This window comes from Musa acuminata, chromosome BXJ2-4, assembly GCF_036884655.1.
Source record: "Musa acuminata AAA Group cultivar baxijiao chromosome BXJ2-4, Cavendish_Baxijiao_AAA, whole genome shotgun sequence".
In the NCBI taxonomy this organism is placed as follows: Eukaryota; Viridiplantae; Streptophyta; class Magnoliopsida; order Zingiberales; family Musaceae; genus Musa; species Musa acuminata.
Window position 1 is genome coordinate 37,359,065 of NC_088341.1, and position 26,106 is coordinate 37,385,170.

The 26,106-nt window shown below is 38.7% G+C and overlaps 3 protein-coding genes across 6 annotated transcripts; 1 reads left to right on the plus strand and 2 right to left on the minus strand.

Annotated features, from left to right (window-relative positions):
• Positions 1 to 1,665: 1,665 nt before the first annotated feature.
• On the minus strand, positions 1,666 to 15,478 carry LOC135608782 (uncharacterized). Its single transcript, XM_065101822.1, has 16 exons — positions 13,649 to 15,478; positions 13,030 to 13,137; positions 12,735 to 12,952; positions 12,448 to 12,658; positions 12,135 to 12,372; positions 11,908 to 12,058; positions 11,516 to 11,820; positions 7,309 to 7,453; positions 5,981 to 6,011; positions 4,248 to 5,423; positions 3,854 to 3,982; positions 3,514 to 3,659; positions 3,181 to 3,391; positions 2,497 to 2,734; positions 2,265 to 2,415; positions 1,666 to 2,202 (listed from the first exon to the last, which is right to left on the minus strand). The coding sequence occupies exons 1-16, from the start codon at positions 14,949 to 14,951 to the stop codon at positions 1,915 to 1,917; spliced, it is 5,049 nt and encodes a 1,682-aa protein (XP_064957894.1). The 5' UTR covers positions 14,952 to 15,478; the 3' UTR covers positions 1,666 to 1,914.
• Positions 15,479 to 15,678: 200 nt separating this feature from the next.
• On the minus strand, positions 15,679 to 20,429 carry LOC135610669 (frataxin, mitochondrial-like). The gene is made up of 6 exons (XM_065105467.1): positions 20,291 to 20,429; positions 19,576 to 19,935; positions 18,948 to 19,020; positions 18,794 to 18,841; positions 18,608 to 18,702; positions 15,679 to 16,055 (listed from the first exon to the last, which is right to left on the minus strand). The coding sequence occupies exons 2-6, from the start codon at positions 19,815 to 19,817 to the stop codon at positions 15,926 to 15,928; spliced, it is 588 nt and encodes a 195-aa protein (XP_064961539.1). The 5' UTR covers positions 19,818 to 19,935; positions 20,291 to 20,429; the 3' UTR covers positions 15,679 to 15,925.
• Positions 20,334 to 25,576, plus strand: LOC135610668 (uncharacterized). 4 transcript variants are annotated; one of them, XM_065105465.1, is made up of 5 exons: positions 20,334 to 20,472; positions 21,483 to 21,918; positions 22,017 to 23,408; positions 23,592 to 23,738; positions 24,622 to 25,576. In XM_065105465.1, the coding sequence occupies exons 3-5, from the start codon at positions 22,028 to 22,030 to the stop codon at positions 25,290 to 25,292; spliced, it is 2,199 nt and encodes a 732-aa protein (XP_064961537.1). In that variant the 5' UTR covers positions 20,334 to 20,472; positions 21,483 to 21,918; positions 22,017 to 22,027; the 3' UTR covers positions 25,293 to 25,576. The 4 variants fall into 4 exon arrangements, with proteins under 4 accessions (XP_064961537.1, XP_064961538.1, XP_064961536.1 ...); XM_065105466.1 differs by having other exon boundaries at positions 20,352 to 20,488; XM_065105464.1 differs by having other exon boundaries at positions 20,398 to 20,537; positions 22,004 to 23,408.
• Positions 25,577 to 26,106: the final 530 nt, after the last annotated feature.

Genomic DNA, 26,106 nt, shown 5'->3' on the forward strand with positions numbered 1-26,106 from the left:
AAAAGTGTTGGGAAGTCTAATCGATAAGTTTGCTTCTTCTTCTTCTCCCTCCTCCTCGTCGACAAACCCAATCATGGAGCTTCAGAGAGACACAGACTTCGGCACAAAAGGACACTGCACACTGTTCTTAGTCTGCTTTCACATGACAGGGTGCTGTTCGAGTGAACTGCTACTCCCCCATAAAATTCCAAGCTCAAATGTGGGATGGATTTGCACGAGGATGTCTTGTAAGATTGAAGGTACTATTTGGGCTGCTAGTTTCTGTACCAGATCAGAGGGATTGAGGGAGACAGTGAAGAAGCTTCCCTTTCCACCAACTTGGCATTGGATGGAGAAGCTGTGAAAGGAGGAGTTTGATGAAAGAAAGCAGGGGAGGGGAGGCGTGGAAGAGTCGAGACTGGGAATCTAATGAAGCTTTCAAGCTTTTTGACATGCAAACATAGAAGGAGACAGCTGAGAGAAGTTTGTGTCTTCTCCCTTTTGTCTCACCAGCCGAGGGGGAATCCATGGAGCTGTGTGGGGAGTACTGGTTTTGCCTGTACATGTTTAAAATATTTTATGTATCTCAAACCTTTTGTGGAGGAGTAAAATGAGAGGAAATATATTGAGCCTTGATGAACATTTTATTTTATTTTTAGATGTAGGCATAAAATATTGAACCACATTAATTTTACATTATTATTTTTATATATTTTTTTATTATTCATCTCTGAATTTTTTTTAAATTTTAATATATTTACTCCCTCCAACTACTTTCGACATACGAGTATCATTCATATACATATTTCGAATCTAACATATGAACACATATTTAAATGTGTGATCGTAGATAAATTTTAAATATTCATCTCTAATATCATTTTATTTTTTTCTCAATATTTAAAGTTTTAATTTATATTAGTGAGGTTATACTATACAACCCTAACTAATTAAAGTTTATACTACAAAAACACCTACTGGTTAGATAATAGCAACTTGCACAAGAGCTAATGCCATCATCACCTTCCTCCATTGAGTTTTATAGAATAAATCCTTTGGGTATCTATGTTTTCATAGTTTAGCAAGTATCTTTTGTATATTACATACTATTCATCCTTACCCACAACATGGAATTTCCTGAGGACCCAAAGCATTTCATTTATGTTCTCAAAAGCAATTATTTGCTATGGAGAATAGGAATTTGGCCCTACTAAACACTTTAAACCCACCATGTGAAATAAAATATTTGGTTCTGAGCTCCATGCACTAAAGTTGAAGATCTCCATGTCTGAGGGCAAGGACCAAACCTTCTTTTTGGTTTCAAGCTTCCTCAATGATTGGGACCTCAATGTCTAGCATTATTGGATGCATATAGGACATGCATGCATAATATGATATCTAGCTAGTGGTGTATATATGACATTGCCCTAAGATTACCATTATTAATTTACCCTCTAATAAGTCTAATAATTGAATGCACTTAGCTCCTCATGCATCACTTTTCTTGGACCACCAACAGTATTTATTCCATGTGTCTGGGGATGAGAACACATTGGATTTGCTTGAGCACCAAACAATGGAACTCACACCACCTGAAATGATCAGCTACTTGCATGCATTCATGTCTGTATAAATATCATTTGTTTGAGCCTAACATTGCCATAAACTGCATGTCAAACCAGTAAGTACATAAATTTCATGTCACTGCAGGTTTATGAAGGTTTCTCCATACACAGACAGACTTAGAGAGAGAGAGAGAGAGAGAGAGAGGGAGAGAAGTTATCTTGCTGTGAACATACCAATCTGAGACACACTTATCATACCAATCTGAGACAGTAATACTGTTGAGTAAGAAATAGCTCACATTCTTCCTGACTACAACACTATCATATCTATTACAGATATCAAACTACTTACTTAGAGAAGAACATCATTTCATCTACCTTCTTCTATTTTTGTTATTCTGATAACATTGATGGAAGTCCAATCTTTTTGGAAAGCACTTGCTGTGTAGAAAGCAGGGCGGCTGGGTTGAGGCAGCATCACATCCTCACTGCTTAGCATCAAAAACACATCCTCCATTGTTGGCCTGTCATCACTTCCTTCTTGTACACACAAAAGTCCCACTTGGATGAATCGTGTCACTTTAGAAGTGGAATAGGAATCTTCCAAGGCGTCATCAACCAGCTCCAAGCATCTGCCTTCCTTCCATAGCCTCCATGCCTGCAAATTGTTTGATGTCAGAAGTCACTCTCGTAATGGAACTGAGGAGGTTCATCTCTTACATGTTGCAGAAGATTTTTACAAGGCTCCGATGGACTGATAGTTCTAATCCTCTTTCCACTTAAGATTTCCAACACCATGACACCAAAGCTGAAAACATCAGACTTTTCCGAGAATATACCTTCCATCGCGTACTCTGGTGACATGTATCCACTGCATATCATGTTGAAATTGTAGCTTATTTGCCTGAAATGAAGAAGTATTTATGTATCCATTTGACTGGGGAAGACTTACTATGTCCCGACTACTCTGGTAGTGTTTTCTTCGATTTGATCCACGTTGAAGATTCTTGCCGTGCCAAAGTCTGAGATTTTGGGGTTCATCTCATTGTCAAGCAGAATATTACTTGTCTTTAGATCTCTGTGTATAATTTTCAACCTTGAATCATGGTGAAGATAAACAAGTCCCCGAGCAATTCCTGTAATAATTTCAAGGCGCTTTTGCCAATCCAACAGTCCTCCCCTAGTTTTGTCTGCTCAAATAATTCATCCTTTGTCAGTTTGACAGGTTATATAGTTACTAGCATCATGTCATGTTGCTTTTCGACAAAGATCAGTACATATAATGTAATCTTTTAGATGAACGATAATGTCTAGCAAAATCCTAGACCAAAGATGGGAACATGATATTTTCTTTAGTAATAGACAAATGACATCTGAATAAAACCTGATATCCAGAATCTGTAGAGCAGAAAACTCAAACAGCTGTGCAGTCATGGATTGAGATAAGCATAAAACTTGCTTGTTTCATCAACAAAATTGCGGCTGAGCTTTAATCATTAATATTAAGTCTTAGATGTATACTCAAAATGAGAACTTTACTTATCTTTGTATCGGTCACTGATTCCATTAATACTATAGTAAACTCTGCAGTAAGCTTGAAACATAAGCCCAAAGCAAAAAGGTATTAAGGCCATACCGAAAATGAAAGCATCCAAGCTCTTGTTATTCAAGTACTCATAGACCAGGATCCGTTCATCCTCCTCGGTGCAACAGCCAATCAGACGAACAAGATTTTTGTGTTGAAGTTTGGCAATTAGCATAACCTCTGTTTTGAACTCATGCAGGCCCTGCACAGAATCTTTTGACAACCTTTTGACAGCAATTTCCACTCCATCTTCCAACTGGCCCTGAGAGTTTCAATGATTCATGTTGATTTAAGACTGCTCTGGTAAAAGGAATATAATTGTTTTTTTGTATAATGACTACATGTATGTTGAATCAGATATTATCTAGTAGCTGATCAAATTACCTTGTAAACAGGGCCAAATCCGCCTTCTCCGATTATGTTTTCATTGGAAAAGTCATTTGTGGCTGTTCTAATGGTAAGAATGTCGAACAGCGGTAACTCCAGCTCATCTTCTTCATCTCTTTTGGATTGGAAGCTCTTTCTTTTGCCTGATGCATGATAAAGATTTAAGAAAATGATCACACATTCCATTTCATTCCAAAATGGCTTGAACTTGAAAAGCTATTCACAGAGACAGAAAAAAATAATCCAGGACTCGGTGACTGATACAATACTGCCTCAAGTTCTTCATTTTGTGGACATATATCTAGGCACACTATATTACCAGAATATACAGACATACCTTGTGTTCTTCTTCTGCACTTCAACCACAAAACTAGACACAGACAGACTAACAGAAGAATGCCAATTGGTAAGGTAATGGACACAATCTTCATGGTCTTCTTTTTGCCCGAGTCACCATTTAGAGATTCTACAAAGGAAGAGTAGGTGTCATGGTTAAAATCTTCTTTGATCAGATAGTGTTCCTGCAATACAAAAAGTATCTACCCGCACATTCTGCTGAAGAATCAAAACTTCATGAATAATGTTTAATGATAATGAGTTCTTGTGGCTTAAAGATTAAAATCCAGTGTGTTATGTTCATGGAATGATTGCCCTGTCATTCTCCAAGCACTCAATTACCAGGTGGTGGATTCTTCTCATGTTAGTAATAGAATCATAAGAAAGAATGTTACCCAATTCAGAAGCTGCAAGCCGAACGTGCAGCACATCTTCCCCATCAGCAAATATTCTAACGTCGATGAGATCTCCAAACCATGTCACACACTTGCTTTGTTCGAACACAGCATACGCAGTGCAAGAACAGTTGTTCCGGCACCAGTCGCTGCACTCATCAAGCGTCCGATTCGTAGCGCTGGCGTTGAGCGTATCGGGCAGCTTCACATTCTGCACTTGACGAAACCCATCCGTCGAACAGTTTAAGGGCGTTCCCCTCACGCAGCCATCAGAGTACTGCCTCAGGCTCCATTCCGCGGGCGACTTGGGAACGAACCCCTCCAAACAAATGCAACTAGAAGAGTAGAGCATGGTGCAGATGCCGTTGACTCCGCATGAGGCGTACTGGTCGCATTGGCCATCGGGGACCTCCCAGAAGAGGCTCCAGTCGCTGCTCCCCTCCGTCCACATGAAGCGCTGAAACTTCCCGTTGTGATCCAAAGTGGCTCGCCCAAGAACGGTAGCATTGAGGACTTGGAAGGCGTAGTACAGCCCAGACTGGTTGTCAGTGTACTGGAAGTTGAACAAGCCGTTCGGCGACATGTTCGGCCGGCCGCTGAATCCCTTCCCTGTCCACGGCCCGCTGCGGTACATCTCCGTACTCCCCTTCCACAAGACGAGCTGTGCGACTCCTCGAGTCTCCATCTTGTAAGTGTACTCCCCCGGAGAAGGATCGGAGTCACTCTTCCACGACGTCAGGTACATGTCGAGGTTTCTGCTGTAGTCGAATCCTATGTTCATGCCGGCCAGGATCGTGTCAGTGGGATGATCGAAGCTCTGCCATAGTATGTTGTTGGAGGCTCCTCCGGTCAACACGAGATTGCCGGAGTCCAAGAGCTGCAGAACAGGACCGATGGCGTTCGACGTGTTGGTAGACCACAGAACGACACCAGTGCCGCTGAGTAGTGATAGATTTCCATCATCCGTCAGATTGAGGGCGCCATGTTCGTCCTCCAGAGGGGCGTCCCTGTTGGCGATCCAGACCACGGTCTTCTCTTCGATGTTCTTGAACCGTATCCCCAGGAAGCGCTTCTTTGCGTCACCGGAATCGAAGAAGCCGAGCTCGAAGATTCCTCCGGCCGAGACTAAGCTGCGGCCATCCACAATGGGACTGCTGCCGGGAGTCACTCTATCCCCTGCACGTAGAAACTCGCATCAGTTGCATGCATTAACTACTCCCACTTCTCGGAGGATGCAGATTAATGCAGCAGGAGAAAACAAAATTGAAAGTGATGACAAAAGATAACAATTGGATTTCAAGTCTCCTATCAATCAAATCAATAGAATCTAAGATCTGTGATCTCAGTATCTAAGGTCGCATATGATTAGATTATATTCCAGATTAGATGGAATCACTTTCACTTATAGTTCTAAGCTAGAGTAATTAAGCCTACTACAGTTAACCTATTCTTCAGTTCAAACACTGCAGGATCAGATGAAATGATAATTAAGATAGTATGGCAAACAAATAGGAAGTCAGCAGCTTCTCCTTGTCATCACTTTTGCAGAGAGAACCCTCTTGGCCGAAGCAAAGAAAGAAAGAGAAGGGAAGAGGGGAAAGGTGGGGAAGAAGAGGAAGAGAACCAACTTGGAAGCACAAGCAGCAAAATCTGTGCACTGAAAGAAGGGGAAGGAAGTCAAGATCTCAGAGCCCCCCCAACACAAGAATTAGAAGAAGAGAAGGTGTGTGTACCTGTTTGACCATGAACAGGAACTGCTGCTCCCTGCAGGAGAAAGAACACAAGGAAAGGCATCAGAATGATCTCCATCGCCTTCACTCTTTGCCACCCAGTAGTAAAAGCTGGATGGGGTACTTATAGCAGCAGCCTGTTGCTTGCAGTCAAGAGTCATCTTGACATCTCCTGTATAAATTAGTCATCCCCTCTCAGTGGGTGTGTGTCATCTTTTTCATGAAAGACTAATAATTTGCATGAAAATTTTCAGACATTCTATAAGTTTCTCATGGTTGACTTTATATCGAATGGAACCCACATATTCTTTTTTATTTAGGAGAAAATAATACCCTTATATTTTTTTTACTTAAGTGACATACATAATCATATTATTCAAAAAAATCTCTAATTTTGATAATTAATTATCATAACTTTTTAAAAATAAAAATAATACTAATCATCGTTTAGTATCATTTTTATTAATTATTTAAGTAAGATATCGTTAGAAAGATATACGAGTCTAATTTCTAATTAAATAAAATTATTTATAATTTTTTTTTCTTTTTCATGGAATTTTTGACGGTAAGTAATTCACAATCACCTCTCTTCATCAATCAAAATATAGAGGAATCACTGTTGGTGGTGATCAACAAACACCATTTGGGACCCATACATATTATCTCCAGCATTAAAGTCAAAGTGACAGCCAAAAGCAGTGTGACAAACATTATATTTATCACCAGTGGTGGACACAACCTAACACGAATCGAGTGGTTGGCATGATCAAGATTTGAGCCAAAGCAGAAGAATCTAATTCCAAATCGTACTTTAAAAGATAAATATACACACAAATTATTCTCTGTGAAACTTGCATGGATAGTCTCATGCTGGTTAGGGCCAGACTAGTTCAACATGAGGAGCACTTTCAAAGAAGATTCTTCTGCACCTCAGAAAGTAGGAGTAAACGCAAGTAAACTACAGAGAAGCTGCAGAACACGGCATGGCAATCTTCCCTTTCTCAGATGCCTGCATGTCTGCCCGGTCTTTTTATATTTGATCTTATATAGCTGCAAGTTGAAAGACCAGACTTCCTTGACGCAGAAGAAAGTGACATTTTGTGTCCCAAGTCTTCTTGTTATGGTGGAGTACTTAATCCATGGCTTTTCTTGTTCTGTAGCAGCGAGATATCTCTGTCAAGAACAAGTTGAGAGCTCTAATGAGGGAAGGCCGTGGACTTAGACTCCTCAAGCAGGTCAATTGTTTCAACAGTCTGGAGTGACATAAACTAAATGTTCAACGTTTCAACTGCTACTGTGGAATGTCCGACAGGACGGGCTCGGCTTTGCACCTTCCGGCAAATGCAGAAGCTCTCCTCCGTTTCTGGTGGACGAGGAAGTCTTTGATTACTGCCCCGTAGGTAGACATTGGCCTTCGCAGAGTCACGCCTCGTGTTTCCCGGAGTTTGACTCCAGAGGCAATAGTAACGAGGAATACTGTACAGCAATATAAAGAATGACTCGTTGAAGGTTCTTCGGTTCGAACGTAATCCGAGTAAAAAAAGTAAATTATTTACGAAGAAATTTTAGAGAGAGAAAGTTTTGAAAATTAATATTTAATTTTTTATAAATATTTTATTTTTTTAGGTTTGGTGAGAAGTAGGATGTGAGAAATATTTTGGATGATCGTTATGATTTTTCTGTAGATACAAGAAGAGGGTTGAGAGAAGAATAGTTCTTTCGATCTTTTATTGTCTCTTTTTTTTTTTATTTTGCTCGTCGTCTAGATATCATGTTGGAAAAATCAAATATAATAAAAATTAAGAATTTATAGAAAGAGATGATAAACGAAGTTCATGTAAATTTATTATAAATAGATGAACTTAAGACTTTAACTCCAATTATGATAGGGAATCATCTAAAACTTCTAAACAAAAGTCTTATTTAATTATAAAGTTTGATTTAATATTCAAACATCTTCCCCTAAATTAAATTTTAAAAAATATTATAAAAAACCTTGAAGCTTGATATGATATCCTTTGAATCTTGAGTCATCTATATATAGTGTCTTGATCAATTATAAATCTATGATTTATTTAGAATTAATCTTGTTAGAAATCAATTTGATCGACGTATAAATTTTTTTTAATTCATAAAGAAATATAATTTTTTTTAATCATAGAATATTCATTAATCATTATAGCTTCATCTTGAGTGATGATAATTTTTATATTAGCATTAGCAATATTTTCTTCACAACCTTTTGGATGTATAAATTTTTCTTTACATAGAGAGGTACAAATACTTTTTTGTTTCGAATGAAAATAAAATTTATCTACTCCAAGAAAATCTATTTCTCTCGATAGGACTTTTTTTTTCATTTTAATTTGATAAAAGATCTTCAATTTCTTTTGATTTTACATCATATACTTCTTATTTATATATACTTCTTTCATAAATATCTTCTAAGATCCATGAAACAATGCTTTTATCTAATATTGAGTAAGAAATAAGTTTTCATGCTCTTTAATTTTCTTTTCTGTTAAAATATAATATATATTTTTTTGTTCTTCAAAGAGAACTCAAAAATCTCTATCGTATATCATATGTTTAAAATTATGATAATTCCTTTTAAGCTTTCCGACTCGAGAAAAATTTTCATCATAATTTTTTTTTTATTTCTACTAATCTTTTCTATCAAATCTAGATAATAACGAGCTCCAAAGTAACTCATAAAAGTCATCATTCATACCTTCAATCTTTTTTATTATGATGATGATGAAACTTTTAAATTTATCGATCTTTTTTTATTAACTAGTTATGGTATTTTCTCCTATTGAACATCTTTCTTCTATCTACTATAATCTAATCTATCAATTGGTTTCTTGATTTTGATATCTCATCTTATTTGATGGTTGTTTCTATATCTTGAAATTTCTCTCTCATCAAAATTTCTCTCTTTAGGTTTTCTCTTTGTTTCTTTCTTTAACATTATTATTTTTCTCTCAAATAGTCATATCTCTCTCTCTCTCTCTCTCATTAGCAACGGACGCATGTCCCCCCCCCCGTCATTAGCAAAAGGTGAATCGAAGCTAGAAACCATTATTGCAGCTTGAGTTGGGTGTATGATACTTCATATGAATGAATGTAATAAGATTAGATCAAGTAGAAGGCACTCTTGTTGGAACCTCGTTGAGCGGCGCACGGCATAGTGCCGGTCGGCAGTCGAACCATCCATTGTTTACCGCGGCTCGATCCGTAAGAATGGACCGGGATTGAACTAAACCCAAGCGCTCGCGCGTCAGCCGGTCCAACTGCTATCGGGCTTAACTCCTCTCTCTCTCTCTCTCTCTGGATGACTTCTGCGAACTCGATCATCGGAAGCATCTCGTTGGACCAAACGGAGCGAGATACAAACTTGCATTCGATTGGATCGGCTTTATATAACACAACAGAGATATCACATCCACAATAAATATACTCTCATATTATAATTTATTAATATGTTAATATTTATGGAGCTAGTATCGAGAATAAAAGATTATTAGATTATGTGATCTTATATAATTAGATAAGATATATTATAGACTTGATCAATTCATCGTGACGGAGGCACAAGTCAAATGTGCTCGAGACACGTAAATTAGGAAATCCCAACCCACGTGAGGAGAAATATGTTATAAATGTGTCGAAAACGAGTAAGTTAGAAAAATATGGCTCATGTGAAAGAAATCTGTCATGATAGAAGCGCAAGGCGACTCGAGATACATAAATAAAAAAACCTAATTCACGTAAAGAGATATTTATTATGACAGAGACAGGAGGTTAAATATGCTTGAGACTTATAAGTCGGGAAAACTCGTCTTACATGAAAAGAAATCTGTCACGATAGAAGCACAAAACAAAATGTGCTTTAGGTGTGTAAGTTGATTATATTTTAATTTTGATTATCGATTAATAGAAGAAAAAAAGTCTGATAGAATTCTCTAGAAGATGGACCTTGATAAGTCAAAATTTTCTAATTTACTTATATTGATCCTTTGCCTTCATTTATAAAAAGATAAAATAAGATAAAATTATATATATATATATATATATATATATATATTCTCATTTCTCTTTGATAGAAAGAGAGTTATCTAATTAAAAAAATAAATTTATTTATAGATAGAAAGTTATATAATCACGTTAATCTTATATAAACTTTATGATATATATTTTTGATAATTAATCTATGAATAATTTTTTGATTTTTCCCCCTCCGACGTGGAATGAGTTCTCACTACACAAGCTTAGCAGAATATAATATTCTGTTGATCTTTTACTCGTCTTTTGCTAAAAGAAAACCAGCAGAAACTTGCATTTCGATTTTGTCAACGTTTCATACATCCTTCACGGCATGAATTCTAATCTGATCATGTGTCGATCACGTTCACATCATACTGTCAATGTCATTCATGTTTTCCGTGCTTTGACTAAGATCTCAGTAGTGCTCCTGTAAGAATCACAAATCAAAGGCCGATAAGCTTGTCCAAAGTAGGAGAAGGACATCAAAGTTGACCCATAGACCAATGGTGAGTAACTTTCCATGCATCGGTTACTAGTCAAAGACAGTGATGGGATTAAAGATCATGTGTTGGTGGGTTGGCTGTTCTCCTTTTGGGTTCAATTAATATGTATCATGCACTGCCATTTGTTTGTTTTTATTCTTCTATTTCATACACTGAACAAAACGAGTTTCTCACATGTAGTGGATTATTTTGTATCCATCTTTTTTTAGATGTATTGTTCTTCATGTGTCAAACCCATGACAAATTGCATTGGAACAGTTTGTTGTAGGCTCATGACATTTAATTGTCATTGCTTTGCTGAACTGATGTTTGTATTTCTTTTTATAAGAGAAAAAGAAGAATATAAATCGATCGAAAAGTGCATTACGGTATGTATATTTATTTGAAGATGATAGAAATGGAATTTTGGTAATGAGGAATCACAAAGCTGTTTCTGATATTGTTTCTAATGAGTCTCATCACAATTGCTCTTTGAAAAGAAACATTGCTGCCTTTGTAGTAATTATTGGTCTTAAAATGGGAAGGAAAAAAAAAAAAGAAGAGAATTTCTACATGTTATCTTCATTTTCTGTATAAAAATGCAAATATAAACTTAAAGAGCAATTTTTCTTTAAAATTGCTTATTGGTTCTTTTTTTCTTTTTTACCTCAAAGTTGAAAGACATAATTGTCAAAGTAAACATATCTTTTAGAGTCAATGGTCAATGAATTGGTTTGGCACCTAATGTTTCTTTCATATAGAGAAAACATCTCAATCATATTGGATTGTATACAGACCATGTGGAATGCAACACCAACAATCCTTCTTTGTAGTTGCATGAACAATGATACTCAATTCTTAACCTATAGCATTCCAAGAAATTTTATACTTTCGATAGATATAGAACATGAAAGACCACAAATTTTCTTCCAGTATAAGACAAGTGGAAAAAAAAAAAAGGCACCAATCTGATGTTTTGAACTGATCCTAATCACAAGCATCAGATGACTATCTTCCTGTGAGCATAGTGATCGAATCATTTACTGACATGGCCTTTAGATCTATCGTCGATGAGTCAGTTTCACTGAAGCTTCTATCCGTCGTGAAAGTAGGCTGCCTAGGAAGAGCAGGAACGGAAGTCTCACTCTCCAACATCACAACAACTGAAGCCATACTTGGTCGATCGATTGGGCGATCCTGCACGCATAAAAGCCCGACAGTGATGCATCGGACTAGCTGTTTACTGGTACACGACTGGGTCACGACTGGATCGACAAACTCCATCATCCTGTCTTCATTCCATAGCTTCCAAGCCTGTATCGGAATGCAAATGTTCAGAATTTTAAGAGATTGATTGATCATGTAACAAAGGAAACAAGATTAATTTCTTAGTTTACTTACTAATGCTATGAGATTGATTCCCAGCTCTGGATGATGGTATGTGCTGTTCCTTTTTCCGCTAAGAATTTCGAGTAATAGAACTCCAAAGCTGTAGACATCAGACTTCACCGAGAAAAGTCCTTGCATTGCATACTCAGGAGCCATATACCCACTGCAGTTTGTAGTTTCCATCGATAAGATATTTGATCGAAGCAAAGCTATCTATCCAGGTTAATTTAAGTACTTACAATGTCCCAACCACTCGCTGCGTGTTCGTCTCGTTGTCATCATTTCCAAAAATCCTTGCCATGCCAAAGTCTGAAATTTTAGGATTCATCTCTTCGTCGAGCAAAATGTTGCTAGCCTTGAGGTCGCGATGAATTATTCGAAGCCTTGAATCCCTGTGAAGATACAGTAGCCCCCTAGCGATCCCTTCGATAATGTTGTACCGAGTAGTCCAGTCGAGGAGGTTTTTCTTTGTCTGATCTGTGCCAATCTTGAGTGTGATCATGCTGCAAAGAGATCAAACATACCAATCGATGGAGATTGCGGAACACTAACCATAAAGGAAGGCATCCAAGCTTTTGTTGGGCATGTACTCATAGATCAATATCCTCTCCTGCTCATGAATGCAACATCCTAAAAGCCTAACAAGATTTCTGTGTTGTAGCTTTGATATCAGCACCATCTCATTCTTAAATTCCTCAATTCCCTGTCCTGAACTCCTAGAAAGCCTCTTCACTGCAATTTCTTGGCCTTCAGGCAGCAAACCCTGCGCCCATGCATAAATCACAATCACATTAACATTAATCTTTAGAGGCATGTAACTTAAAACTTGTGGAAGATACCTTGTAAACAGGACCGAAGCCACCTTCACCGACCAAATTTGAGTCCGAAAATGATTTGGTAGCACTTTGTACAAAATCAAAACTCCACAGTTGTAATTCCGACAAACTTTCATCGTTACTTTCATAATTAACTCGAACTGACCCCGAACGATCTCTACTTCCACCTCCGGCAGAAAACATTGATAGTCCTTCTTCGTTAATTGGCCGTCGAAATAGATCTGCGTAAACAATTTAATGACATCAGATTGACATTAACACTGAGATATGAGGCAAAACAAGTTATTATAATGCATACTTCTTATTCTCCTCCTGCACTTCCACAATAGAAAGATTAAACCCAGTGAGAGGATCACTGCTAGAACAACTGTAACTATGAGGACTGCCGTGTTCTTCTTGTTGTCATCTGCAACAATTGGTTAGAAATGATTAGCAAGTTTGCAGCAAAATTAGTAAAAATTTCATGACTTGGTGAGCAAGAAATCAACAACACTACTTTTAGCAGGGAAATAAGTGTCAGTCCAAAGGACGAAATCTAATTTTCCCCAAAAAACACCTGAATGACCTTTTTTTCGGCTAGAAATTGTTTATTTAAGGTCAACTTGGGATCATAATGCTAAATAGTCCTTGCTGATGCAACAGACTATATCTCAAGCAATTAGGAAGCAAGGAGTGAGATCTGCTGTCTTCATGATCATTTAAATACACTTTCAATCCTATATTGGTTTGAATGGTTCGATTGATGATTTGTTTTCAATTGCATCATGGCATACTCTGTTGTGATGGAAAAAAACCCCAACATGTTCTCTACACGTAACAATGGTATCTCTATTCCTAAACGAATGAAGTGTTTGTATAAATGCCTCCATGGGAAGGGTCACTGAAAGAGTAGGAGAAGCTCAGAAGTGTTCACTCACCCAATTCAGAGCTGGCGAGCCGAAGAAACAAGTCGTTGCCGCCGATCGAGAACACCTGAATGTCCAACAAATCCACACCCCAAATCAAACACCCGATCCCTGTCACCACTGCGTACGCTGTACATGAGCAATTCCTCAAGCACCGATCTTGGCACTCACTCGAATCTGCTCCCACGTCGGTGTTCCAATCTGATATATCTGGCAGCTTCACCCCTTGCAAAGTCTGGAATCCATCTCCTCCGCCATCTCCACTGCTGTTATTCATCCTGCAACCCAAAGCTGTCCTCCTCACGCACCCACTCGACCAATTGCCACCGTCCCACTCCTCGCTCGACGCCGGCACGAACCCATGCAAGCAGCTACATATCGGCGTGGCGCTGTCGGTGCACGCTGCGTTCTTGCCGCACTGGTTGTAGACCTCGCAAGGGGTGATAGGCTGCGCCCAGAACTGATACCAGTCGTTAGTGTCGTTCTTCCAGATCATGTGCCTCTCGATGCCGTACCAGGTTAGCACGTACCGGTGCGAGCTGTTGAAGGCGTCGTAATAGAAGTACATCTTCTGTTCTTGCACGAAATTGTTGAGCTTGAAGCCGTAGATGTACTGCGCCACCATGCCCTGTATGCCGATGAACACCTGCCCGTTCCACCTCCCCGACCGCCACCGCGGCTTCGTCCCTTCCCACATGAAGATCTGCGTCGACTCCCTAGGATCCATGCTCAGGGAGAAATTGCCCGGGGCGGGGTCGTCCTCGCTCGCCCACGACGTGATCTTCTGGCTCACCTTCGTCCTCAGGTCGAGCCCCACCTTCATGCCCGGCATGTACGTGTCGGTCGGGTAGTCAAAGCTCTGCCACGCGACGCTCCCCGAGTTGTTGAGCACCAGATTCCCGTCGTCCGTGAGCTTTAGCACGGAGTCATTGGACGCCGTCAAGGCGTTCGACGACCACAGGATGCTGTTGCCGCCGTCCAGAATAACAAGATGCCCGTCCGCGGCGATGGCCAGAACGCCGGTGGTGTCCTTCACCGGGTTTTGCCTGTTGGCGACCCACAAGACTGTGTTCGTGGAGAAGTTGTGGTACCAAATTCCCACGTAGCGGTTGGAGGACTTCCCGGGGCTAAAGAATCCCAGCTCGAAGATCCCGCCGGCCGAGATCAATGACTCGCCGTCGCGCAACGGCTGGTCTGGCACGATGGTGTCGCTTGCATGAGACAGGAAACACAGCACTGAGAGAACAGAGAGAAGCAGAGCACATCGGAGACCGGGAAGCTTGACGCAGCAGGCAACAGCCATGGGTACGAGCATAAGATCGCTACTTCCTATTGCTCCTCCTCCTCCATCTCACTGAGAACTAGCATCTGTAGCTTCCTGATGAGCGCAATTATTCCGTCCCCAGGACCAGAAAGAAAGCCTTTTTCCCCATAGGAAGGATTAGAGAAAGTCTTATCAAGTAGCCAAAGGGTGTCCCTCACTACTGTAGCAAAAAGTACCATAAGCCTCGAGCCTTCGAGGTTTCACAGGGAAGATGAGGTTGTGGGCAACTTGGTCATTCACTTCTTCGTCCAAGAAAAGTAGCAGCAAAGCCACATGGTGAAGAAAAAGGTAATAGTAGTAGGCAAAGATGGTGACTGGGTGGGCACAAGTCAGTAAAGAAGATTCTGAGGTGGAAGAAGAAAGAGGGTTCGGTGGAGATAGATAGGTAACAATGGAAGGGGCAAAATCCAAATAAAATGAGATCATTAATGCATTGTTTAATCGTGGTTGACGTTGACAAATGGGACGACAGGCCCTGATGAAATCACAGAGTTGATTCTCGGTGGCAACTGATGAAGAAGAATGGACTAAATAGAAGACAACTACCATGAATCAAGCTTTCTCCTTGGTAAAAGGACAACTACCGACAAAGACGGAAGCTAAAAGGAACCAATTAAATAGGAGGATTGATAGAAAGGAAAACTCTTGGGACCGATTCAATGGTGATAAGGACAACCAAACGTTGATGCAAGTAATAATTAATGTATTCTACAGTTGATGATCGGAGAAACCTGATGTATCTGCTAGATTTCCATCGTAGAGGACAAAATAGGATGCAGGTTTTGTAATGAAGGAATGGGGACGGCAAGAAATACAAAAGAGAGGGTCGTGTTCTTACTGGAAGATCAATTCCACGTACAGCGGATTATTCCTATGTGGCTTAGAAGGTTGGACTTGTTTGAGATGCATCCGCTGACTGATATCGATCAGTGGAAGGAAATGTCACGATACAATCCATTCGGTGGTCAACGAAGACTGATAGGTTGCCCACAGAGTTGCCCAACTTCTTCTTCCAGAAGCTGGAACAAGTTGGCCATGGTCCTCCTGTACACCCAAGTCTTTGACATCGCATCCCAATCAAACCTGGAAGGACCACTGCAACACAAGAACAACAGTTTTGAGTCTTCAACAACAGGATTCTGGAGAACGATGGCCGGTGAACAATAAGCACAGAAATCATAAGTATCAAATATCGTCAACGCAAACATGGCTACATGCGTGTGAAAGTTCTATTAAAATCACTACCCTACATTATGCGGATACCGCAACCAAAATTGATGTTAAGTCTCAACCCCTACAATTGTTGATGTTTACAGTACAACACCATTCTCAAATAATACACATATTGGTCATTTTCAAATATGGCACCAAATGCAGATGGCTATATAGATTCATCAATTTGGAACATTTTGCAGACTTGAGATAACAGTTGAACTAAAGAAGATCACACACACTTTATATTTCAAAGTATTGACTCTCTCTTGTCGCAACCACAAGACCTTGTCTCCTACCCAAACAGCCACCATATATCAAAAAGAAACAACCAGAAAGTCCCTCGGCGCCTACAGTACTTTGGTTGTTTCCATAGCTGGTCCAGGGTTGAGCCCTACATTTCAACGGTGGACTCGGAAAGCCACCTTACAGATGATGTTGCAAATTTCCTCCCACGTCATCTTTGTGGAGAATTTTCAAAATGGATGTAAATAGGAAAACAACTGTTAATAAACGTATATTAATCCAATGGGCAAAAGAATCACTTGATGGTTTGATTACTATTAACCTATGTGGGATAGGTAGAAATCCATCAATTTGGTTGACAGAGTCAAATGGAAGTGGCTGGGATATGAATTTTACAGCAAAAGTTGGTGGTAAATAATGATAATGTAGGAACCAGGGTTCCTAAATAGCACAGAATATAAGGGCCTTTTGACTACCAACAAAGATTGAGCTGTAGCAAGCTAATATAATCTATGATATACATCTTTCAGTCAGATTAGGTTGTTGCAGCAAGCTAACATAGATCTAAAAAAATTAAGGAAAAATAAATCAGTTGTTCTACCCTTTGGACCAAGTACAATTTTACCTACCTTTTATGGGACCCACTACAACTCAGCATGTCAGTAGATCCCTATCGGACTATCACTGTTTGCTTTCCTGCACTCTAGTGGGCACAATGAGGGTGGACAGAACAGAAACTGTAGGACTCCAGAGGTAAGGGGCTACCAATGACTTTCAAATAAGCTTCCCAGTTCTGCTCGACCTACATGTGTGACATGCCATACAGAGGACATATCTGCTCATAGAGTTCTTTGCCTTTGCATCCTCCAGTTGATGTACCAAAAGAATACAGAACATGAAATAATATCACAAATGCTCCATCTAAAACATCAATATCCAAGTTGTCTAGAATTTTCTCAACCAGTGTAAGAGGAATCTCCCATATGTGTGGCAGACTATAAGAACCCTCTGTTACACAAAATCCATATAGTGAGATGCATCATTCCCTAATTCCAGATTTGTATAGCTGCAATCACAAGGACATCCTGTCCTTTCCCATGATTATGTTAAGCCATCTTAAGTCTTTCTCTGGCTCACATTGCAATTCCTGGGAAAGTTCACATCTTTTTTAATGATTCCCTCCTATCAGCTGCAGTTCACCAAGATGAGCAATAAAATCCGATGCAACTCACATACCCACAACAAGTCACACTATCATGAATAGTACAGCCAAAGACCAAAGTTATTCGAGTTATGCCCCATAGAAAAGGTTCCCTTTTGGGTAAAAATGAAGTCCATGGCATCCATATCATACTTCACTTTTTTGTTGTGAAATCCTTGGGTCTATATATTATCGTCAGCATGCGCTACTCTAACTTGAACAAACACAAGCTGGTTCCAAAAATATAAAGAGAAGGAAAAAGAAAGTACAAATTTGAAGATAAAAGCGCCATCAGCAACTTACGAGAAAACAAGACAGTGATACACTCGACACCAACACCATAAAATGCATATGATATTTCTGTTGAAGAAAACACAGTAAAAGCCTCTCTCTCTCTCTCTCTCTCTCTCTCTCTCTCTCTCTCTCTCTCTCTCTCTCTCTCTCTCCGTAAAAGTATCCACTAATGGGAATTCTCATTTATACAAGCCATCAAAGGTTCGTATTCCCACTAAGGTATGAGATTGCCCAAATCAGTGCCTCATCTAACAATATCACATCTACTCCAGGACATCCATGTACAAATAGTTCCTACGTGATCTCCACTTGAAAAACTAGTTGTCGGATGAAGACTCTTAGTCACCAAGCTCTACACAGTTGTTTTATCAGAATTTAGTTGGTAAGCCCATGTCAAGTACATAGTTTATGGAAGTTTAAGGCCCTTGTTGGTTCTGGTCGATTTTGTTAAATAAATAATGCCTAAAACAGGTAGATCATAGACTTACAAGCAATTCAAATACATTCTAAACCTAAAAAGTAAGAATGTAGCTAAATAATGAGTTGAAAATTTGTCGAAGTTAGAAACTAGATTACGACTGAACCCACACAACTTAATAATCTCAGTCCCAAATTATGTACAATGCTTGAAAATTTAAAACAATAACATGCAATGTTTTACATATAGAAGCATCAAAGTTTACACGGCCAGTACCTTACTGGAGAAGATAACCAAATTTGCCTGTTTGGAGTTTGCTTGTTTATGACGTACGTGCCCAAGCTCCCCAGCTTCAATGTCAAAACATGATTCTGCTCAAAATGAAATGCACCTGATCAACTTAGTCAAGCACAAGAAGATGAAAGATAAGGGAACAACTAAAAGTCTTCTGTCTCATCACACCCCATAGTCCACTTCGTAATCATCAATTTGGATAGCATCTCCATATTCCTGCCAGCACAAAGATGAAGACTATCAATATCTTGTTTGAAAGTTCTGCAGGCTTTTGAAAATAATAAATCATATGCTGGACTCACAGATGAAGTGTGAAAGCTACCTCAAATTTTTCCAGCAGGTCATGGATCGTCTCATCTGCCAGCCTATGGAACTCCTCTTCCGGCAAAAGAGATCTTTAACAGAACGAGAAGAATTACTCCAGAAATGCGAATAAAATGAGACCACATTGTGGAAAAAAGATTTTAGTACCAGATGTAAACAGAAGTACATTTGTATAGAAGAACATAAATGTGTATTGTACTCGATCTTGAACTATCATAAACCTTCCTATACCGACGAATCGAGAATCAAACTGCTTTCAAATTGAGCAAAGTTCCACAAGAACACTCAACCGAAAAATCATAAAAATGACAAAAAAGAATTGTTCGCATCAAAATCAAGGAAAAGAATAAAAGAGATCGACAAAGAAATCATATATATTGCACAATCAAAGAAAAATATTTAAGAACTCACTTTCAGGTTAGTCAGAACTGTAGACGAGCACTCAATTCAAGAAAGAAAATCATCAAGAAAGCTATTGTTCACATAAAAATCAATGAAAAAGCTACATTTCATTATGAATTAGACGCTGGAAATCAAATCACTGGCAATTTTTCCCTGATCGTGAAACCCTAATCAGAGCCTTCCGCTCTCTTTCTAAAGAAAATGGATCGGGGGCAACCACGCACGGGTAATCTATGGCGGCCGGACCCTTCCCTTCGTCGAGCGATGACGGGCGAGCGGAGAAGAAAACCCTAAAAACACATTGGAAATCGGGAGGTGACCAAGCTCCCGCCGATGGAGAGAAGATTCGATCGCCGATAACGCCAGCGGATTCTGCGGAAGCTTCGTGAAGAGGCGAGATCGGCTGAGCTCTTCTCCGCATCCGTAAGCGTCGGAGGAAGAGCCTCGGAGCGAAGCGCGACGCCATGGCGGTGGGTGCGGGCAGCCGCTGCAAAGAGGTGGTGCTCTTGGTGTCGTAACTTCAGTCGGGGCGGGACGGGACGGATCCCCTACAACAACACAGTTCGACGGAATCCTCCAAATTCCTGCATCATAACCGTTCATTTAATTTCATATGATCTTTAATTTTTTATTGTTATATATATGATAAATTTAGGCTCAAAATCACAAAATAAAATCCAGTTGGAATTCGATAAGATTACGTCTTCATTATCCCTTTTTCCAATTAATTTATGAAATATTACTCTTTATTTGTATATGATTAGAATCCCTAAACTGAGAATGAGTCCAATCTAAATGACCACATCACAATTCACATTAAATTCCAAAAAAAAGATTATTTTATTGTAGATCCATCGATCAACGTCAAAGATTGCATGAGATTGTAAGCTAAGGAAAAGGGGGAGAAGATAGGATTGAGGAGGTTGGCGATTTCTCTACCTGGAATCCCTCTGTGGTTAGGGTTTATCCAGAAACGTTCCCCGTTGGGTTTCTCCTAAATATAGCCCCCGGTCTCCTCCCTCTATCTGAGTTCCTTCTTAATCTGGGCTTTCTGTAGGTGAAAAATAGACTGCTTTACTTTGTTCTAGGAGGAATCGGTGATGCTATCTGGCGGAGACTAGGTTTGCTATCTTTCAGGTTTTTGATCGGTGCATCTGTTTCGTCCAGGAAAGATTACTTTGCGATGGTGATTTCCATGTAAAAGCTTTTTGTTTTTGTGTGTGTGTGAGAAAAGATTCGTTTTTTAGGAGATTTGGGTATTGGATTGTTCTGAAAGATACTCTGGGTTGGCTCGGTGTGGTAGAATTGGATGATAAGAGATCGAATTGTTTCCTTTTCTGACCTCGTTGTCATATATGGATTGTTTTTTGTTTGAAACGCTTTTTGTTTCGTTGATTGATTGGTTGACTTCTGCCGCTTCCTGGTAGTAAGTTTTGATCATAAACAGGTTGTGTTTTGCTGTTTTGGTAAAGAAGCAACATTCGTTTGTTTCTTGTTCTTTTAGGAAATAAAAAAGTCAAGAACCAAAATTAAAACTTGTTTGTTAAATCCCAAGCACAAGGGTATAGTCTTGAGGAGCCAACATAAATTTGCTAGTTAAATGTATTAGTAAGATAAACAAAACTAGCAATAGAATACACCTCAAATTGTTGATTTCTTTTTAGGATGATTTTGGAGAATCTGCCTAAATCGTATGTGAAGAAGCTCACTAACACACGGCATTTTCGACCTTTTGTTTTCCTTGAATCATTCAATACAGTAGTGGAACTATAATCCTTGAATATTTATATTGCTACAAGAACAGCTATTTGGGATCCGTAAATTTAATATTTATTATCGCTAATATTTGATATATTTGTTTTCTTTCTTATGTAAGTAATTTTTGTCTTCAGCTTCATATTTAGTTTCTTAAAGGTTTCTTACTCTTTGATCTTTTCATTCCATATGCATATTCGATACATTCTAAGAAACAGATCCTTGAAGGACACCGTTTTACCTTTATTAGTGAAATCATCGATATGTCAAGTAATTGCAATACTAAATTCAGAATTTTTAGTTTTGTCATTCTAGTCATCTCTTGTGTTTTGTCAAATCCTTTTTCCAATCTCATAGTCTGTAATACATGTTGCAGGATTTCTCCTAGTGTCTCTCTCAAACTAGTTGCTTCATAGAGCTTTCTTACACTGGCCACTATAGGAAAGTCATACCCTTCTCGCACCTCTAATTGGGTGTGGGGTTCTGCATTGAATTCATTGCTGGAATCAAAGACGTCCGGTATTTGGAGACTGTGCCGTGTGCTTGAAGGTCTTTCTCTTGATTACGGCTAATGTCAGCATGGGCTAAGACTCATATTGGATGGTAGACTAGTTCCCTCCTATCAGTTAGTCATTTATAGATACTTGGGTATGCAATCTTGGTTTTCCTGTGATATCTGGGTGGAATAATCTCTTCAGTGACATGTTGGATATTATCACTTTTCTCAAGTAGTGTGAAAATCTTTGCTTCTTTGATAACTGAAATTGTCAGGTTTTTCCTGTTTCTTGACTCCTCACAAGCATAAATCAAAGGTACACAAAGATCATTGTTTTTTTATCTCTCTGAGTCACATATCTTTAATTCTTTTATGCTGAAAAATTACTCCTTTGTTTGGAGAATGTTCAACAAGCTGGTGGAACAATGAAGTTCAATCATCTGGTAGAGTCTGAAGATCAAGAAATAAAGCTTGCAGTGGTGCCTAGAAGTTCCAATGTCAAGACAGATGAAGATAATAGTTTAGAATCCCAAATCAATCAAGTAACAGACCAATCTTTACAGGGAGGTTGTTCTGAGAGCAGTCAGGATATTCATCTCTGGGAAGATTTTGTTCAGATGGCAAAGCTTAGAAAAAATAAATCTCTTGGAAATATATTGGACAAAGAAAGAAGTGGCTCCTATGGAAATATCATCGAGGAAGATGAACTAAGTCAGGGATTTTCCAGTACCTGCCAATTAGACATGAATACATTGGACAATATTGATGGTATTAGTCTATATGAAGATCACATGGACCATGGAAGTAAGTCGCAAAACCAGAATCACAAAAATAATATGTTTGAATTTCATAATGTTTCATTGGCTGAACCAGTTCATCGTGAATCCCTCTTTTCCATTGGCATTGTCGAGTCCGATGAAAAGCATCATGACAATGATGATGACCATGTTTACTCTGGACATGCAAGATCGTGTTTTCTAGATAGCCATGGAGTGCCAAATACAAGCATCAATGATGATTCTCTGAAGCTTGATTTTATTGGGTCTCATTCCATATCTTTTGAAAATATGTTCTCTATCAATGATGGAAGGGTTCAGTTTCTAAATGGTGATAGAGCAGCTGATTCTAGGGTGTCTTTGAACCAGCACAAAGCTGCACCAGATGCAGAATATATGTCACACGAATCTGATATAGATGACCAGGGTTCAACCTGCCATTCAGAATTAAGAGGGCATCTTTCTAATAACAGTTGCCGGTGTAATGGTCTATCAGATCCAGAGAATGATTGTAAATATTTCATTCCAAAGTCCGTTAGTGACAATCAGTTGGTTGACAGCAAGGACTCACTTTGCAATGCAGATTCATCGGTTGATGGGAGTGATCACAATAGCAATCCTGGTCATGGAATCGAGTTGGAACAACTTGGGAACAATGGTGCTGTGACTTGTAAACTTAATGAAAGTTCCATCCAGAATAAGGATGAATCAACTCCTGAAGGACATAATATCGGGCGAGTTGCAGCTTGGATCAACCAACTTGATGTCCAAAATTGTGACACTGTGGAAGAACTCGGGAAAAGTTCTAATCCTGCACATAAGAAGGAACAACCTAAGGTTGCTGGTAGGATTGAAAGCAAAAAAGTTGATGCTAGAAGTAGTATTGGAATGATAGTAGCTTATGATTACCTTTCAACCTTGAGTCCTATGTCTTCAACTGCACAGATGGCAAATCTTGGATTGGTTGCAATTCCAATCCTTAGTGCATTTGTTGGTTTAAAGATGCTAAATTTATCAGGCAACGCCATAGGTATGTGTAAGGTTTATCATACAAGCTTCATAAGTTCTCACCATTGTTTCTCCTTTTTCAAATGCTTCTTTTATTCTTTGCTTTACATCAATATGTATCTTATGCTTACTTGGTACTTGTGTTATAAAAAAATAGGTAATGTATGAAACCTAATTCTGCATTTTCTGGAACACTTTTCTTCAGTTCGGATAACTTCTGGAGCATTTCCGAAAGGTCTTCACATGTTAAATCTGTCGAAGAATAAAATATCAGTCATCGAAGGCCTCAGAGAACTTACACGACTCCGTGTACTTGATCTGAGTTACAACAGAATAAGTAGGATTGGCCATGGTATGCAACTAGTCTCCATGTTCTTTTGTGTTCGATATAGTATGTATGTTTTGTATTCTTTTCTTTTTTCCATTCTCTTTACTGTGATCATGATTATATTACATAGCACATTTCTAAACCCTAAATCCTAAACCATGTTAGATCCCAATATATTGGTCAAATATGAATCTAGTTTCTCTTCAGCAGGGATCTTGGCAGTTTCTATGTGGATCTAACCTAGATTTATGCATCTCATCTCTTGGTCATACGTACATATAAATTGGCTAGATTTGTGTAGAAGTTGGTTGGATTTGAATAAAAATTCTTTGAATCCATGATGATTCGACCTAGCTGCAGCTAGATTTAACAAGAAATTAATTTATTGAAATAAATTGACATGTAGATATATACATACATATATACATATATATATATGTATATATATATGTGTATGTATATATATATACATATATATATATATATACATACATACATACATATATATATATATATATACATATATATATATATATATATATATACATATATATATATATATATATATATATATATATATATATATATATATATTAGGTAGTACATCTTGGAACTTCTTGCATCAACTGGAATGGTTCCTGAAATTTGATGATCGATCAAATAGTTTTGTTATCGAAGCCTTCTAACCTGCTATAGACATTGTTAGAAATGTGTGATCTAGATGTTCAAAACAAACAAACAAGCTTCTTTCTTTCATGTTCAAAATATTATCCATGTGGTAATTTATCCCAGATTTAAGCTGCTAAATTTTCCTATGTTGCATCATTGGTCAGAAAAAGAACAAAAGAAGCTAAGCAAGTCAAAGAATTATTATTATTATTAACCGTCTCATTTTAATCCCTTGTAGGTTTGGCTTCTTGTTTGATGCTGAAAGAGCTATATTTAGGTGGGAACAAGATAAGTGAAATAGAAGGCCTGCATCGCCTCCTCAAATTGAGTGTTCTTGACATATGCTCCAATCGAATATCTAATTCAAAAGGACTTAAGCAACTGGCAGCTAATTATGCTTCCCTGCAAGCAGTAAATATCAAGAGCAATCCTGCTGAAAAAAATGTCGGGAATGAAGAGCTTAAGAAATATCTGTCGAGTCTTCTGCCTCGTCTTGCTTATTACAACAAGCAGGTCATTCGAGCAAACGGTTCAAAAGAAGTCTTAGACCGTCCTCGACGATCTTTCTCATCCCATCAGTTCGACCGCAGTTTCAGGTCGGAAGGTAAAGATTCTCATCGCGGAATTCGTGGTACAGGCCTAAGCAAGTCATCCTATAGCCATGGTAAGTCTGGCAATGGTCTGAACACTTCAATTAAATCATCCAAGAGAAGCCATAGGCCCCTAAAATCTCTGTGGCCCAAGCCAACCAATGATCTCCCAGATGCTGGCAGGAATATGCTGCTAGGTCTGCAGCCTAGTAGTTTTTTACGACGAACCCAAAGCGAGGGAGCATTCGGAGAATCTTATGAGTTACAATCCTATAGATTAGATCCTCTGGTTCCAGTACCTGATATGGAAGCCATTTGATACTCTCTACCAAATAAAAAGAGTTGCAACCATGATTGAGTTTACTTGTAGCAACGATATTGGGCCAGTCATTCTGAACTGAGATGTTAGTTTGAGTAACTGTTTTTTCTTTTGGAAGTTTTATTTGATCTATTTTTATTAGATTGGTAGCATTTGGCACGATGGATTCTTGATTGACGAATGTATAGAACTCAACGCATGGTGGATTTGTGTCAGTGGATTTGTGTCAACGAATGTATAGAACTCAATGTATAGAACTGAATGCGTGGTGGATTTGTTGGTGATTCTTGATTCTTGAATGACAAACTTCTTTTGGAAGTTTGTTTATGTCAGTGATATTATTTGCCATGAATGCTGTCATGCTTATTGTTTGTTTTGGCTTAGCATTCATATAAGCACTCAACGCGTGGTGGATTTGTGTTTCAACTATGAACTGTCCAGGAAGCAACCTAAGAGTGGATTTGTTTTATGTTCATCAGTAGCTTTATCTTTGTTGTGGTCTCCATTGTCAGTAACAATGGAACATGGAATATTCCCCCCCTCTTGCAATCGTCCCTTTGCAAGTGTTTGATTCAATTAGATTGGGGCAAATAACAACATCATATGCAAATTCCATATAAGTCTAAAGATTACAGAAAGGTGTCATTTTATTTAACTTGTGTATCAAAAAGGATAGTAAAGAAACTCATGAGAGCACAAGGTAGAACAATCAAGCCTTTTTAAGATCAATAATACTATTAGGAAACACGATTCTGGCAGCGGCCACAAACTCCCTTCCATCCTTAGCTTATCGCATAAGTGCCTCCCTCCCTTT